The following is a 16,044-nucleotide window of genomic DNA, read 5'->3' as shown; positions in this document are numbered from 1 at the left end:
AGAGCCCAGGTTTCCGCCGCAGCTCTGACTCCTTCACTGTGAAACTGCAAGTTGCTCCCCACTTGGAGCCCCCGTTTCCTCCTCGGTAAAATCTTGGGTGCTCTGGACGTCTCGGGCGTCCTCTGCTCCCCTCTCCGTCAGGCTCCGGCATGGCACCCCGAGTGCTGGACTGGGACCAGGAACACCAACTTCTAACCTTCCCCAAATGTGAGCCGGCTGCGGGCCCCTGGCTCGCCTCTCTGCCTCCGGGTCTCAGTTTCCCCATCTGTAAAATGGAGACGATGGCAGCCTCTACCTCCCGCCATGGGGAGGACTAAACAGGAGGACGTCCAAGCCGTGTCTTGTGCGCCTCGCAGCGCCCCCTGTAGAAAGGCAGCTCTCGTGACGGCCGTGGTGGCGGCTGCCCAGAGAGGATCCCGGCCACTTGCCAGTTTGAACCCCGTCCAGGGCGTGGGGCTTCCCCGGGGAGGGGCCAGGACGTCCCTGCATGGCCTCGGTGCCCTCCGGGTGGCTGTGCCACTTTGGGTGCCAACGTGTGAGTTGTTTCTTCTGTGTGTTGTCTGAAGCTCTGTGTGTCCGTGTCCGCCCTCCGTGCCAGAGAACATGTGTGTGGCGTGTGGGTGGATGTGCGTGTTCGAGCGGCCGAGCGTGTCCACTCCACGGTCCTTCCCCCCTCGGAGCGCAGCCTCCTCTGCTGGCACCGGGGCTCTCCGTCTCGCTCCCCATCTTTTAGGCTTTCCTCCAGAACAGCCTCGGTCCTCCGTGTAAGCCAGACCTGCCCGAGGGCCACGCAGAGCCTAGAGGCAGGCCGAGAGGCTGGAAAGAAAATAGGCCCGGGATGGGGGCCGGCGGGGCATCCCCTCCTGGCCTCCCGGCGCCCGGCTCAGCCCCTGCCCGCACACAGCCTCGCGGAGCCTCTCCGGCCTTCTGCAAGTCACCTTCCGGGGACGTCCAGCTGCGCCGCAGGAGCGCTTGTCTGCATCTCCCCCGACGGCGTCCCCGTTAGCCGCAGGCGCCACTCGGCGGCTCCCAGGCCTTGAGCTCGAGGCCATTAAGGACATGAGATTCGGCTCCTCCAGCCGGGCCGGTCAGCGAGGCACTCCGGACGCCCCAGACCTGGGAGGCGCCCGTGTGGACGCTGCCCCCAGCCCTCAGGCAGGAAGGCAGCCGGACCTCCAGCCCTCCCAGGAAGGCAGCCGGGCCCTCCAGCCCTCTGGCAGGAAGGCAGCCGGGCCCTCTGGCCCTCCGGCCCTCCCAGGCTCCCCACTTGTCTGCGGCAGCCTCTGTGTGTTTGTGTCGAGGCGTGTGTGTGCGTGTGTGAAGGAGATGCAGGTCCTCGTCCTTCGGTCATAGGAAGATGCTTCCCCACGTCCCAGGGGTGACTCCCGGCTTTGCAGGCCTGAAGAACGAGGCGCCCGCTTTCTGCCACACGCACACACACGTGCACACATGTACACACACGCACACACACGCACACACACGCACACACACGCACAGGCACTCACACCCAGACTGCAGACCGCCCAGCCTCGAGTTCTTTGGCAAAGAGAAAAGGCTGAAGCGTTCAGGCCTGCCAGAGGCAGCCAAACAGGGGCTGAATGTAGAGCCGGAGGGCTGGATTTGAATCCAGACCCTGCCCCGGGCCACGCCCATAACCCCGTACAAGTCTCTCTTAAAGGTCCTCGGCCTCCGCTCTTTAGCCGGAAGGGAGGCCTTCCCAGACCCTGTGAGTCGGGCGCCTTCTTCCTGTCCGGGTACCCGGGGACGGTCAGGCGTCTTCTCTGGAGAGCTCGTCCCTCTGCTCTGAAATGATAAATAACAGTAAAAAGCAGCCAAACGTTCCCCAACGTCTCCCAGACCCCTGCAGGAGGTGGCGTTGGGGAACGGCCAGAGAGCCGACCTCGAGGGCAGACAAGCCCCGGGTTCAAGTCCTGCCTCAGCCCACGAGGGCCGTGTGGCCTCGGGCAAGGCACCCCACTCGAGGGGCTCCCCAGAGCTGCCGGGCAGGCATCCATGTCGGGGCAGTCCCAGCTCCCCGCGCTGACAAACCGCGAACGGGGCGAGCACGAATGTTCTAGAAGCGCAGAGCCGTGATCTGTCGGGGACCCCCCGAGGGAAGGCTTTTGGGGCCCCCCCGCCGGCCCCCGGCCAGAAGCTCCGCGGCGGGCGCTCGGAGCCTTCTGCCGCTCTCCGCCCCCCGGAGGCCTCGAGCTAAAGGTTTTCTTTCCATTTCTGTGTAGATTTTCAGCCTCCCCATTTTGAAGGTTTGAAGAAGAGGATGGTTTTTCGAGTGACCCTAAGTAAACTGGGGCTGCATGCAGGCTTGGCGCTCCCAGCATGCATGTGCCGCGGCCGCTGCAGACAGCCCCTGCCTTGCACCCTCCCCGGGGCTCACCTCTTGCCTTGTGAAATGCCAAAGAGGCACTTTGGCATTCGGACGGCTCCGTCCCTCCCTCGGCCTCGGGGGACCGGAGGGCCTCCTTCGGGGGGTGGGATGGGCCCGGCCCGGCTTTAGCCATTCAGAGGGACCTTCGGTTCGTTGCAGATAAAGTCGATGAAGTCGTCCCGGCTACCAAGCCCTCGAGGACGGCGGAAAGTGTGGCCGTCGAGTCCAGAGTGGCCACCATCAAGCAGCGGCCAACCAGCAGGTGCTTCCCATCGGTGGCGGACATGAATGTGAGTGTGGCCGCTTCCCGGGGGTGGGGGAGGCAGAGGGACAGGTCCTGCTGGCCGCCTGGCAGGTGGCCCCCTTCGGTAGCCCATCAGAGATGATACACAGTGAGATCAGAGGCCAGGCGGCCAGTCTTGTCTCTGGAGCTTGGAGTCTTTCGCCCCCTACTCGCCCGAAAGGACCCCCAGGCAACAGATGAGTCAGTATGACCTTGGACAAGTCCCTCACACTGTCCCAGCCTCGGTTTTCTCAACAAGAGAAAAATTATCTCCAGAGTTCCCACCTATCAGCTGCCAAGCAAATGCCAGGCTATGTGGGGAAAATGAAAATTCCCTAATACTGATCAGACAAAAATCCTCTAGAAACACAGAGCCCTATTCTCCAATGGACCTTGAATTAAAATCTTTTGTGAGAAAGCAGGTTATAATGATCATAAGAAATAATAGCAAGTGGCTAGGTGGCACTCATTGTGGATAGAGAACCAGGCCCTGAGTTGGGAGGACTCGAGTTCAAATCTTGCCTCAGACACTGCCTAGCTGGGTGACTCTGGGCAAATCACTTGACCCCATTTGCCTAGCCCTTGCCCTTCTGTCTTAGATTTGTTAGGAAGGGAAGGAAGGAGGAAGAAAGAAGAGAGAGAAAGAAGAAACAAACAAACAAACAAAGAAATTAGAGAGAGAAAGGAAGAAATGGAGGGAAGGAGGAAGGAAAAGGAAGGAGGGAATAAAGGAAAGAAGGAAGGAAGGAAGGAAGGAAGGAAGATAGGAGGGAATAAAGGAAAGAAGGAAGGAAGGAAGGAAGGAAGGAAGGAAGATAGGAAGGAATGAAGGAAGGAAGGAAGATCAATTCGGTGAAGTTCAGATGCCTAGTGCTGTCCGAGGTGCTGGAAACACAATGGAAAAACAAAGCATAACACCCCATGCCCTTGATTGAGGGCTTCCATCTTCCTGGAGGGAGAAATATAGGGAGAGAGAAGGAGGGATCTAAACCCCAGGGGAGTCTCTGGGAAGGCTGCACAGAAGTGCCGTCTCGGCTGAGGCTTGGGTGAAGATAAAGTTTCTGAGAAGTGGACATGAGGAGGCAGCGCGCCTTGGAGGCATGAGAAATGGCTTCTTCACATACATGGAAGAAAGGAGAGGAGTGGCACATTGAGAAGCAGCCAAAAGTCCAACTTGCCTAGAGAGTAAAGTTTGTCTTTTGTCTAAGGCAGCACTGGTGAGCCTTTTAGAGACCACATGCCCAAAGTGTGCCTTCAAGCTGCCTGTGAGCCCCCTGCCTTACCCCAGACAGGGGAGGGAGGAAGCATTCACATTGACCTCCTAGACAGAGGGGCAGGACATGTGAAAAATGTCCTCAGGCATGGTGGAGAGGGGCAACAGAGCTGCCTCCTCCATGCCAACACGGGTCATGGGGAATCTTAAGGAATAAATCTGAAAGCAGAGAGAGGAACCAGATTTCCACAGATCAAGACTGAAAACTTTGTATCTTACACTCTAAGTGGTCCCCAAACTCTTTTGGCCTCCCGCCCCCTTTCCAGAAAAAATATCACTTAGCCCCCTGGAAATTATGCAACTATTTATTGAACTCAGAATAGAGTGTGGCCATCACCGCTCCTGTGGATTGCTGCAGCACCCACCGGGGGGCGATAGCACCCACTTTGGAAATCACTGCTCTAGGGAATAGGGAACCTTTGCCGGTTTTTGAACCAGGGAGTGAGTGCTCCGTGCCCCAAAAATGTTTTTTGCAGCTCTATGAGGTGAGAATGAATTAGAGAAGGGAGAGATCGAAAACAAGGAAACCAACCAGGAAGCTGTTAGAGTAGGCTGAGGGAGAGGTGATGAGAACCATAACTAGGTAAGTGGAAAGAGCACAGATACAGTGTAAGAAGACAGAAAGGACAGAAACCGTGAGGCAATGAGGTCTCTCAGTAGATAGAAAGCCAGGCCTGGAGATGGGAAGTTCTGGGTTCAAATCTGGCCTTAGACACTTCTGTAGCTGTAGCTGTGTGACCCTGGAAAAGTCATTTGATCCCACTTGGAGCTGATACTATCGATTCTAAGACAGTAGGTAAGAGGTTTGCTACAATCAACTGATTTTAGATTTGGGGTTAAGGAGAGGAAGAACTCAAGTCAGAGACTTAGGGGCCTGGAAAAGGGGGAGGCGCCTCCATGGAAATGGCATTTGGAGAGACAGTAAATTTGGGAAGAAAGATAATGAGTTCTGCTTCCAACATGTTGAACTGGAGATGTGGATAGGACCTCCACGGACCATCCAACAGGTAGCATTCAGGAGAAATGGCTGTGTAGAACTGGGGATGTTTACACCCAATCATATTTGCACGTATGGGAGCTAAAGAGCTTTCAGGCAGGTGGAGTATAGAAGGAAAAGACAAGAGAGACCAAATAAAGTCTCGGGTGAGCCCTGAGCAAAGGACACCAAGAAGGAGTGGTCCAAGCCATAAAGGAAGAATAAGAAAACCGAAGCCTGAGGGGGCAGCTGGGTAGCTCAGTGGATGGAGAGTCAGGCCTAAAGACAGGAGGTCCTAGGTTCAAATCCGGCCTCAGCCACTTCCCAGCTGGGTGACCCTGGGCAAGTCACTTGACCCCCATGGCCCACCCTGACCACTCTTCCACCTATAAGTCAATACACAGAAGTTAAGGGGTGAAAAGAAAGCAAAACAAAACAAAACAAAACCAAAGCCTGGAACTAGTCGTCCCTTAAGCCACGTGCGTCGCTTGCTTGTTAGGGACGTGACCCAGAGCGGATGCGTAAGAGGGTCCGGAGCTCCAGAGGGGTTAGAAAGGGTGACCCCTAAGAAAAGCCTGCTGGGTTTAGCCACTGGGAACCTCTTGGTTAGCTGAGGGAAAGCGGCTTCATTTGAGTGATCAGCCTGAAAGCCGGCTGTCAGAGAAGGTGAAGAAATGGAGGAAACTGTTTGTAAATGGTGCTTTCTGTGATCTGGAGAGTGAAAGGGAAGAGGCAAAGGCCAGGACTGGGCGAACCTGTTTGTAAGTAATAGTGAAAGAACAAACAGGTCCAGAGAGGCGGGAGGCCTTAGGATCATAGTTTTAGAACTGGAAGAGATGGGGGCAGCGAGGGGATTCGGCGGATAGAGAGCTAAGCCTAGAGAAGGGAGGTCCTGGGTTCAAATCTGGCCTCAGACAAATCCTAGCTGTGTGACCCTGGGCAAGTCAACCCAAGTAGCCTAGCCCTTCTCATTCTTCTGCCTTAGAACCAGTATCTGTTCTAAGACCGAAGGTAAGAGTTTTTTTTTTAAGAGAATTGGAGGAGACAGTCTGAGCCAGTGCTCTCAAATTTGTAGTTGAGGAAACTGAGGCTGAGGGAGAGACTAGGACTTGCAGCTAAATCTCTGGCTTTAATTCCAGCCCTCTTTGCCATGACCCTCTGGGTCTGGAAGGGACGAGAGAGATGGCAGATGGGAAGCCGTCCGAGGAAAGAGGCCGCTTCTTCCTCCAAGATGGGAGCAAAGGAAGAGAGAGTGGAAGATAGTCGCGAGCCGGCTTCGGGGCTTTGCCTTAAGAAGCCTTTGCCAGGCGGTCGGTAAAGGAGTCGAGGCCTTCTCAGAATCACGTTTCTAAACATAAAATAGACGGGATTGTAAAGGAATCCCGTTATTCAGGAAATGTCCTTTCAAAAACCAAATCCGTGGCCGCGGGGGAACAGGCCCGGCTGGAAAGGGGCATAAAGTAAGGGAGCAGAAGGCGCTCCCAGGGGAGACCTCGGCTTTCTCGGCCCAGAAGCCGTCAAGGACGCCTGCTAGAGGCAGGTAGTCGAGGGGGGTTGGCGACTCGCGTAAGAGAAGGGTTAGAACAGCTGCTGACAGTCAAGGGAAGCGAGGCTGGCCAGCCGTCCAGGAGGGCCTAGCTAGGGTGGGAGAGCACAGCAGCTGAGGAGGAGGAGACGATCGAGGTTCATGTAGACGATTGGTTGAAGGCACGGAAGAGGAAGGGAGTCCCGGGTGGAGGCTCCAGAGCAAGCTTTGCACACCTAAAGCTCAAGACCGGGGGCAGCCCGTATAGTCATCATTGAATCGGAATGGCTCCTTTCTAGCTGCATCGGCTTGGCCAAGGACCCCTGTATGGCCTCCGGCTTCCTTGCTCAGAGATCCGGGGAGCCCAGGGGGCAGACCGGTCTCTCGGGTCCCTGGTGAATCTTCAGACCAGCAATCCTGCACTTCACACTAAGCGCACGCCCGGAGAGCTGTCCCAGCTGGGCCGCAGTCGCGCAGCTTAGAGCCTCACTGAGAGCCGTCTCTGGAGCCTGGTGCCAGCTCTTCCCGCCCTTCCCAAGCAGGAATGCCACGGCTGGGCCAGAGCAGAGAGGGCGGCTTTTCTGCACACTGTCCTAAGCCAGACTGAAAGGAAGTGGCTGCTGTCTGAGCCGAGCCCGTCTTCCCCGAAGCGAAGGGCTCGAAATCTGGTTTCCTCGGTCACCCCTGACTGTCCTCCTGAGCGTGTGTTGTCCGCTCTCAGCAGTGTGGAAAGAGGGCCGGAGGTGACATCAAGAGGCCTCGGTTCGAATCCCATCTCAGAGCCAGGCCTTCCTCCTTCCAGCCTCCTCGGGAGAAAGAGCGATACTACGGGCGGACAGCGCTGGAACTAGGCTGCCAAAGTGTACGGGGCCCGGGCAGCGTCATCCGTCTTCAGGAGCCTGAAGGCCGTGGAGCCCAGCCCTACCTATCGAGAACGAGCTATAATCGGGGGCTGCCAGATGGCGCTCCCCTTCTCCCCACCTCTTCCCGGCAGGCAGATTTCATTCCACCCACCTCAGGTACCAGATTCCTGGCTCCGGTTTTTACTGCTCTTCTTGCCTCAGAGGGCTATTTTGAAGAAAACCACCCGTAAACTTGAATACGGCAGTACAACGGGCACGGATCTCCTGTCCCGAGGGGCGTGGGACCTGTAAAGTAGGTAGGGTCGAAGCCATTGAAAGAGAAAAAAACTGAGGCTCAGAGAAGTCAAGGATTTCCTTCCCCTCCACCCACTGTGGTCAGCACAACAAATATTTAGTAAACTTTAGCCTCAGGTAGAGAACAAAGAATAAACCGGCGAGTGTCCACTCCGGGGAGTGTGTGTTCAAAGTGCAGGACTCAGCCGAAATAAATCAGGTGGGATTGTCCTTTGGGCTAGGGCTGACCATGGGGCCTCACCAGCTTCCCCATCCATCCAGGTCCTTTCCCTGAAATCTCCTCAGAAAAGGGGTTTCCACATCCCCCCAACTCCTCAGCTCCACCTCGCCTCCCCCTGCCATAGAACAACATCTCCATTTTGGCTGCCCCAGCCAAAATGTCTCTGCCCCGGGGCAGCTAGGTGGATTGAGAGCCAGGACTAGAGAAAGGAGGTCCTGAGTTCAAATGTGGCCTCAGATACTTCTTGGCTGTGTAACCCTGGACAAGTCACTTCACCTCCATTGCCTACCCCTTACTACTCTTCTGCCTTGGAACCAATACTTGATTCTAATATTAATTATATTATTCTAATGTAATATTGCTTCTAAGATGGAGGTCAGGGTTTAAAAGATGCCTCTGTCCCTCTGGGATTTCCCCAAGAACCCATGCTTTGTTAGTTCATCTGGCAAACGAATATATACGGGGTCGTAAATGGCCAGTAATGGCAGCCTTGAAACAAGGACCTTCAGGGCTCCCAGGGAAGAGCTGGGGATGGGGGTGGGTGTTGGACGGAATGGCCACCTCGTTTCCCTACACATCTGTTTAGGATCAGAGATTGGGAGCTGGAAAGGACCCTAGTGGTCATTCTGTCCAAACCATTCTTTTTCTCTTCCAGGGAGGAGATGGAGGCCCAGAGAGGGAAATGCCTCGCCCAGGGTCTCGTCCTGACATCTTTGTCCCTAGTTTTACAGGGAAAACAGGAATGAAAAGAAGAAATCCCGGCCCAGGCTTTTCTCCTTAGAAGGGGCTCTGGAAATGTCCGTTGAATGCTGAATGGGCCGGTGTTGAGATGGAGGTTCAGGAAAGCCCTGGGCCTCATCCTGCTGAAGTGGCCGACCCTCATTTGCAGCTTCTTTGGAGAGAAGAAATCCTCTCTTGCTGGCTCAGAGAGGCCCATTTTCTGGCTCCTTCCAGCCGCTGGTCCCCAGAACACTGCCCTGGGTGGCACCCAGCCCTTGACCGCCCTCCTCTTTCTTGTTGTTCCTCTCTTGCCCTCTCGGACAGGGTGCCCAGGCCAGGAGCCCTTTGGGCCTCACCTATGTACTCTTTGCTTTACAGTCCATTTACGAGCGGCAGGGAATCGCCGTGATGACCCCCACGGTCCCAGGGAGTCCGAAGGCCCCGTTCCTGGGCATCCCTCGAGGTACGATGAGAAGGCAGAAATCAATAGGTAAGGCGTGTGGTCATCCTCATGAGAAGCAACCCCCATCCCTGCCTCAGTGGAAGTGGGGGAGTCCTCCCGAAGAGTCAGGGCGGGAGGGGGCAAACCACAGGACCCCCCAACCCCGGGCTTCCATTTTCCCTCTTCCCCATCGGCGCGCGCCTGCTGCCCAGCCCCTCACCGTCCAGGCCTTCCGTCCTGCCTGCCCTCCAGGCTCATCTGACCCAGTTTCCGAGTTGTGTTACAACTTTTCTGTCTAAACCAATCTCATAACAAACGCCATCTTGGACAAGAGCTTCCGTAATGTGGGATGAGCTCTGTCGCCCCTCGCCTGGCTGTCGGCCTCTCTCTTCACGAGACTCCGTCTCCCTGGGCCCAGCCTGGGCCCTGCACGGGACTGAATGGGCTGTGAAATGGCTGGGAGAGCCTCCTCCCCTCTGGAGGTTTGGGCTGAGGCCAGGATCAGCCTGAGGAAGAGCCCGGGCTCCGGCCGCTGCCCTCGAGCGCCTTTTCTCCGGGACGCATCCCCGGGTCCCCCCGAGTGACCCAGAAAGAGGAACTTTGCCGTTTGAGCCCAGCCCTTTTCCCACATAATAAAGGTCCCCGTGGCCAGCGGCCAGCAGGAGCCTGTCCAGGCAGCTTTAGGCAGAGGGTGGCGTGTGGCCAGGAGCGTCCCACAGCACGTGGGCCGAGCGAGGCGCTCCGGGGACCCCTCTGTGTGTCGGAGGGAAGGGGGTGCTTTGCTGTGTCGTTTCCAAGCCTGACCATCCAGAAGCGTTTCCTGCCTACCTCCTGTCAGCATGCGGCTTGTCTGTTGGCGGGCTGGGGTCTAGCGGGCCAGGCTGCCGCGGACTTAGAGCCGCCCCGAGCGTGGCGCGGCCGGCCCAGTCGGCCGCTTGGCTCTGGTGCCTCACCCAGTTAATAACCACTCGTTTCCTCTTGTCAGACAGCAGAATCTTTCTCTCAGGTTAGTGACTCTCCCGTCTCAAGTCTGTATTTCAATGTGCCGCCCTTTGCTCCATAAGGTGTATTCGTCAATGGTGGCTCCTTGGAAACTCAGCCGTTGGCCAACGCACCCGGAGCCAGTGGAGCCTCCGAGCCCTCGGCCGTCCCCAAAGCCTTGGCGGTGCCGCGGAGGCTTTCCCCAAGGAGTACGTGCCATTGCGAATAGCCTTATTGAATGGAAGTTGTTGTCGTTCCCAGCTCAGCCAGCGACGATGCGTCCTGGGATTGGTTCACCCGACGCTCTCGTTCGGCTCCCCCCCAGAAGTGCATGTCTCCCCCCCCCCCCCCGCGGGCCTCGCTGTCCATCGTCCGTGTCCCCGTCTGCTCGCCTCCTCCTGTCCCTGCATCACGTTCTCGTGGTCTGTGGATGCCTGCAAAAGAAATCTCCCGGCGCCGAGGATGCCCGGCTCTAGCCACCGGCCCCAAGTCAGGGTTAGGGTTAAGAGCAGCGTTCCTGCAGAGCCCGGCCAGGGTTAAGAGGCTGTTCGGACCCAACCCCCAGCTCCCCCGGGGGGCCAGCCTGACCGGCCTGGGCCTCGGGGGGCCACCGATGATGGCCGCCGTGTGGGATGCAGAAAGCGGCAGCCATGTGGCGCCTTCCCCGAGCCTCGTTGGGGAGGGGCAGGAAAGGATCCTCTCCAGCTCTGCGTCTGGGAGGAGACGAGAGCTCGCGGGCAAGGCACAAAGCAGAGCCTCCAGGCCAGCCTCCCTCGCCTCCCTCATGTCCACCTTGAAGGCCCCTCGTGCTCCTTATGAGTCTCGGCCCTGACAGTGGCCACCCACTCCCAGGCTGCGGCCCTAAGCCATTGCCGCAAAGCCTGGCGTTCCGAGGCCCAGATTTGGCAAAGCCTCTTCTCCCTCGGTGGCTAGAGCTGGGCCTAAAGATGGGAGGTCCTGGGTTCAAATCTGACTCTCCTTAGCTAGCCCTGGCGGCTCTTCTTCCTTGGAATAATACACAGTATTGATTCCAAGCTGGAAGTAAAGGGTTTAACACAGCCGCGGCGGCATACCCCGAGCTCCCTCCTGACATCCCCCCAGGGAGAGATTTCTTTTCTTCTCTCGGCCCAGACCACTGCGTGTGTGTGCGCGTGTGCGTGTGCATGTTTTACCGTGTTGCTGTTGAAAAGTGACCCAGAGCAGATCCTGCCGCGTTGAAGCGCCCCAATGTCGACCCATCCCGATGACTAATGGCGTGTCTCGCTGCTTGTCCACTTCCAGGAATCACCGAGGAAGAGCGCCAGTTCCTGGCCCCGCCGATGCTCAAGTTCACGAGAAGCCTGTCCATGCCCGACACCTCGGAAGACATCCCGCCTCCCCCCCAGTCCCTGCCGCCCTCCCCGCCGCCGCCCTCCCCGACCGCCTACAATCCGCCCAAGTCGCCCACGGCCAGAGCCTATGGGACCATCAAGCCCGCCTTCGCCCAGAACTCAGTCCCCAAGGTGTGTCCATCGCCCCGGCCGGAGAACCTGGGCGCGGCGATGAGGGAGAAGGGCGTGTACTACCGCCGAGAGCTGGACCGCTACTCCCTGGACTCGGAGGACCTGTACAGCCGCAGCGCCGCAGCGCAGGCCAACTTCCGGAACAAGCGGGGCCAGATGCCCGAGAACCCCTACTCGGAAGTGGGCAAGATCGCGAGCAAGGCCGTGTACGTGCCAGCGAAGCCTGCGCGCAGGAAGGGGATGCTGGTGAAGCAGTCCAACGTGGAGGACAGCCCCGAGAAGACGTGCTCCATCCCCATCCCGACCATCATCGTGAAAGAGCCGTCCACCAGCAGCAGCGGCAAGAGCAGCCAGGGCAGCAGCATGGAGATCGACGCTCAGGCCTGCGAGCCTCCCGGGCAGCTGCGGCCGGACGACAGCCTGGGCGTCAGCAGCCCCTTTGCCGCGGCCATCGCCGGAGCCGTCCGGGACCGGGAGAAGAGGCTGGAGGCGAGGCGGAACTCTCCGGCCTTCCTCTCCACGGACTTGGGAGACGAGGACGTGGGCCTGGGGCCGGGGCCGCCCGCTCCCAGGACGAGGCCCTCCAAATTCCCAGAGGAAGAGATGTTCGGCACCGAGGAGAGCCTGGGCCAGCCGCCGTCTCCCACTCCGGCGGCAACACCGAGGGAGCCCGAGAACCACTTCAGCAGCGGCGAGGCTGGCAGCCAGAGCGAGCCCGGGAGCCTGCGGACCCTGAACTCCGTCCCCAAAGCCAAGGGCCCCGAAAACAACGCCGCAGCGGCGCCCAAGAGCGGGAGCGCGGTCGGCCCCGAAAACTATGTGCACCCCCTCACCGGAAGGCTGTTGGACCCCAACTCACCGTTAGCTCTGGCCCTGTCGGCCAGGGACAGAGCCCTGAAGGAATCTCAGCAGGGTCCCAGCAAAGGGGAAGCGACCAAGGCAGACCTGAACAAGCCTCTGTACATCGATACCAAAATGCGGCCCACCATGGAGCCCGCCTTCCCCTCCGTGAGCAGGCAGGGCACCCGCGGCCCCCTGAGGAGGCAGGAGACGGAGAACAAGTACGAGACGGACCTGAGCAAGGACAAGAAGGGAGACGAGAAGAAGAACATGCTTATCAGCATCGTGGACACCTCCCAACAGAAAACGGCTGGCCTGCTGATGGTTCACACCGTGGATGCCGCCAAGTCGGATGACTCCCCTGAAGAGGAAGAGGAGAAGGCGGACCTGAACCCAGAGCCAGAACGCTTTCCATCCGAGGTGCCCGAAAGCATTCCAGAAACCGAAGGTGCTTTACAGGTCTCGGCCGCCGGCCCGGGCAAGGTGATGGCGGCGGCGGGCTCCGTGGACGAGCCGGTGGTCTTGCCATTCCGTATCCCACCCCCTCCTCTGGCATCCGTGGATCTAGACGAAGATTTTATTTTTACAGAACCATTGCCTCCACCCCTAGAGTTTGCAAACAGTTTTGATATCCCTGACGATCGCACGGCACCAACTCCCCCTCTCCCAGACCTGGGGAAGCCGAGGAAAGATCCCCCCCAGTCCCCTTCGTTCCTCCCCAGCCAGCCAACCAACTCCGTGGACAGTAAGAAACCGGCAGGTCTTTCAAACTGTTTGCCAGCCTCGTTCCTGCCACCCCCAGAAAGTTTTGATAATGTCACTGACTCTGGGATCGAGGAGGTGGACAGTCGGAGTAGCAGTGACCATCATCTTGAGACAACCAGCACTATCTCCACCGTGTCCAGCATCTCCACCTTGTCCTCGGAAGGGGGCGAGACCCTGGACACATGCACGGTCTATGCAGATGGGCAGGCATTTATGGTCGACAAGCCCCCTGTACCTCCGAAGCCAAAAATGAAGCCCATAATCACCAAAAGCAATGCCCTTCACAGAGACGCCCTGGTAGAAGAGAACGCAGATGGCTTTGCGATCCCCCCGCCGGCGCCGGCACCGCCCCTGCCAGCCGGTGGCGCCCAGCCAGGTGGGACAGCCAAGGCTCTCCAGCAAAGGACCTCCAAGCTGTGGGGAGACGTCCCCGAGGTCAAAAGCCCGATTCTCTCAGGCCCCAAGGCAAACGTCATTAGCGAATTGAATTCGATCCTGCAGCAGATGAACCGAGAGAAATCTACGAAACCAGGGGAAGTGTTGGAGTCACCGACTGGAACCAAAACCGCAAGCCTCAGTACGAGGTAAGTGCTTGGAGTGGGGGGAAGCCTAGCCAGGGCGAGTGAGCACATGCCAGCATAGTCAGCTGAGAACAAGCCTCGGGAAACACGAGCCATCCAGCTGGGCTTCTTGGATGAGAAGTGCCCAGAGGTTTCCCTTACTTAGGTGGGAGTGGCTCACTCCATCTTTAGCAGTCTCCAAAAGTCCACGCGTACCCCTTCTTAAAGCTGTGCTGCCCCAGATTAGGGATAACTTCAGCTCCCGCTGCCATGGTCTCCACTAGGCACCACGAGGAGTTTTAACCAGTCCCAGGCCTGGCCACATCCTGCTTTTCCCAGAAACTGGTAAGAAGTGAAAATGAGCAGCAACTTCAGTCTGGAAAGTTGAGGGGCAGCAGCGGGGGGGGGGGGGGTCATTACTGTTCCCCAGTCTGGCGGGTGACCTCTCGTGTGTTAGGAGCTGGGTTCAAGTTTTCACTTCAGTACAGGAAGGGTTGTCATCTGGAAGAAGAAAAAGACTTGTTCTACTTGTCCCCACAGGACAGAAATAGGAGTGAGGTGGGCAGGAGTGGCACAGACACAGATTTGTACTAGATGCCAGGGGAAAGCAGATAGTCAGAGCTGCCCATAGTGGAAAGGCCCACCTGGGAAAGAAGCGGCCTTCCCCTCCGTGGTGGTAGCCTTCAAACAAAGTATGGACGATCCCCTTTTAGGAGGGACAGAGCAGGCGAGTGTCTGGTTCCAGAATTTTCCAATTCAATTCAATCCATGTGTTTAGGCGGCATCTATTACCACACTAATCACTTGTGATGGAGGAAGGCATTCCAGCCATGGGGATGTTGGGATTCCGGGGGGAGGGGGGACGACAGGGATTTTTGTGGCCAACACCCAGCGCTCTTCCCATCTGCCAACGCTGTAGAAGAGAGAGTAAGCAGCCTGTGGTCTGTGAAGGGCGTAGCCTCATCTGGCCCAACTCCCCCACTTGACCAAGGAGGTAACAGAGGCCAAGGGCAGCTGAGGAGATAGGCCACGGTCCCACGGAAGGACTGGAATGCAGGAGCAGGGCTTCTCCTGACCAGCCCTGTGCTCCCTCTCCCACCCCATTGCGGTCTTCCCCTCCATCCCCTGAAGACGGAGATCCGGGGACAAAGCCATCATCAGAGCATGGACCCTGGTCCTCCAGCCCAACCGAAGCCCTAGTTCTTTCCAAAGTTGCTAGAGATGCTCGTGCCTGCGTGTGTGGCTTCGGAAGGTCACACAGGCACATGGAGTCTCATTTCCTATCATGGCGATCTGATTTTGGAATGATTGTGCCATGGTGGCAGGAGGCTTCCTATCTGGCTAGCAACCTCCGTTGGGACTTAACACGGAAATAAATGTTTGATCTTTGAAGGAACAATGGGCACAGAGGCAGAGAACCCAGCTTTGGATCCCAACTTTGCCACCTCCTACCTGTATGACCCTGGGCAAGTCATTGTATCTGTCCCCACATCAGTTCTCTTGCCTGTAAAATGGGGAGGGGGGGGCAGAGATTGGACCAAAGAGCCTCTTGGATTCCTCCCAGCTCTTGGTCTTGTGAGACATCATGAAACCAACATAAATGGCCCCAACAGAGTATTTTTAGCAACTCCCAGCTTTCCAAAAAGGACCCTGTGCCATTGCCTCGTCTCCAGAGCCACAGGGGGGCCAGCAAAGCCTCCCCAGACCTCCATTCCCTCTGCCGTGAGCCGAGGCAGTAGCACGAGAGGCCCCCTCCCAGAACCCCAACGGAGACCCTTCCTGGGTACCTTTGGCCAAGTCTCTTTCCCTCTCTGGGCCAGGGCTTCTGCACCTAAAGTACAAGATTGGCTTCAGTGGCTCATGAGGTCCCTGCCAGGTCCCTGTTGAGGATGCTCATTCTCAGGGTTTAGAAGTATTGCAAGACTTTGCCCACTTTCTCCTCGAGCCCGTGGGGGTGGCGTTTAATACTAGCCATTTGGTAAAAGGGAGGCAGCCCTTGCCCCCACCCACACCTGCTAAAGACCTTGAGATCTGAGTTCCAAAGCCACTGTGCACCCCCCATCACTGTCCTCATCACCATCCCCACATTTCTATAGTGCTCTAAAGCACTATTACAAAGCACCTTCTCAGTCTTCCTGCCCGTAGGCATGTGCTACTATTATCCCCATTTCACAGATGAGAAAAGCAAGGCAAAGGGAAGTTAAGGGGCTTGCCCAGGATGGCCCATTTGGATAGCTCCCATCGTTAGGAAATGTTCTCTAATGTTAAGTCTTATATTCTCTATCTCTACCCTTTTCTCTCCAACTCGAACTCTCCTTTCTGCCTCCCTTCCTTCCTTCCTCCCTTCCTTCCTTCCTTCTCTCCTTTCCTTCCTTCCTTCCTTCCTCCCTCCCTTCCTTCCTTTCTTCCTTCCT

At 57.4% G+C, this 16,044-nt stretch overlaps 1 protein-coding gene across 1 annotated transcript in view; it reads left to right on the top strand.

The window, feature by feature from the left end:
• The window catches only part of SHANK2 (SH3 and multiple ankyrin repeat domains 2), a 516,281-nt gene that overhangs the window by 487,799 nt on the left and 12,438 nt on the right, over positions 1-16,044 (top strand). The window contains exons 22-25 of the mRNA XM_044682064.1: positions 2,546-2,676; positions 8,919-9,030; positions 9,968-9,988; positions 11,245-13,654. Of these exons, the coding sequence (XP_044537999.1) occupies positions 2,546-2,676; positions 8,919-9,030; positions 9,968-9,988; positions 11,245-13,654 (2,674 nt within the window). The remainder of the gene's footprint in view (positions 1-2,545; positions 2,677-8,918; positions 9,031-9,967; positions 9,989-11,244; positions 13,655-16,044) is intronic.

This window comes from Gracilinanus agilis, chromosome 6 (assembly GCF_016433145.1).
Source record: "Gracilinanus agilis isolate LMUSP501 chromosome 6, AgileGrace, whole genome shotgun sequence".
Classification (NCBI taxonomy): domain Eukaryota; kingdom Metazoa; phylum Chordata; class Mammalia; order Didelphimorphia; family Didelphidae; genus Gracilinanus; species Gracilinanus agilis.
This window is presented reverse-complemented; position numbering and strand designations above follow the sequence as displayed.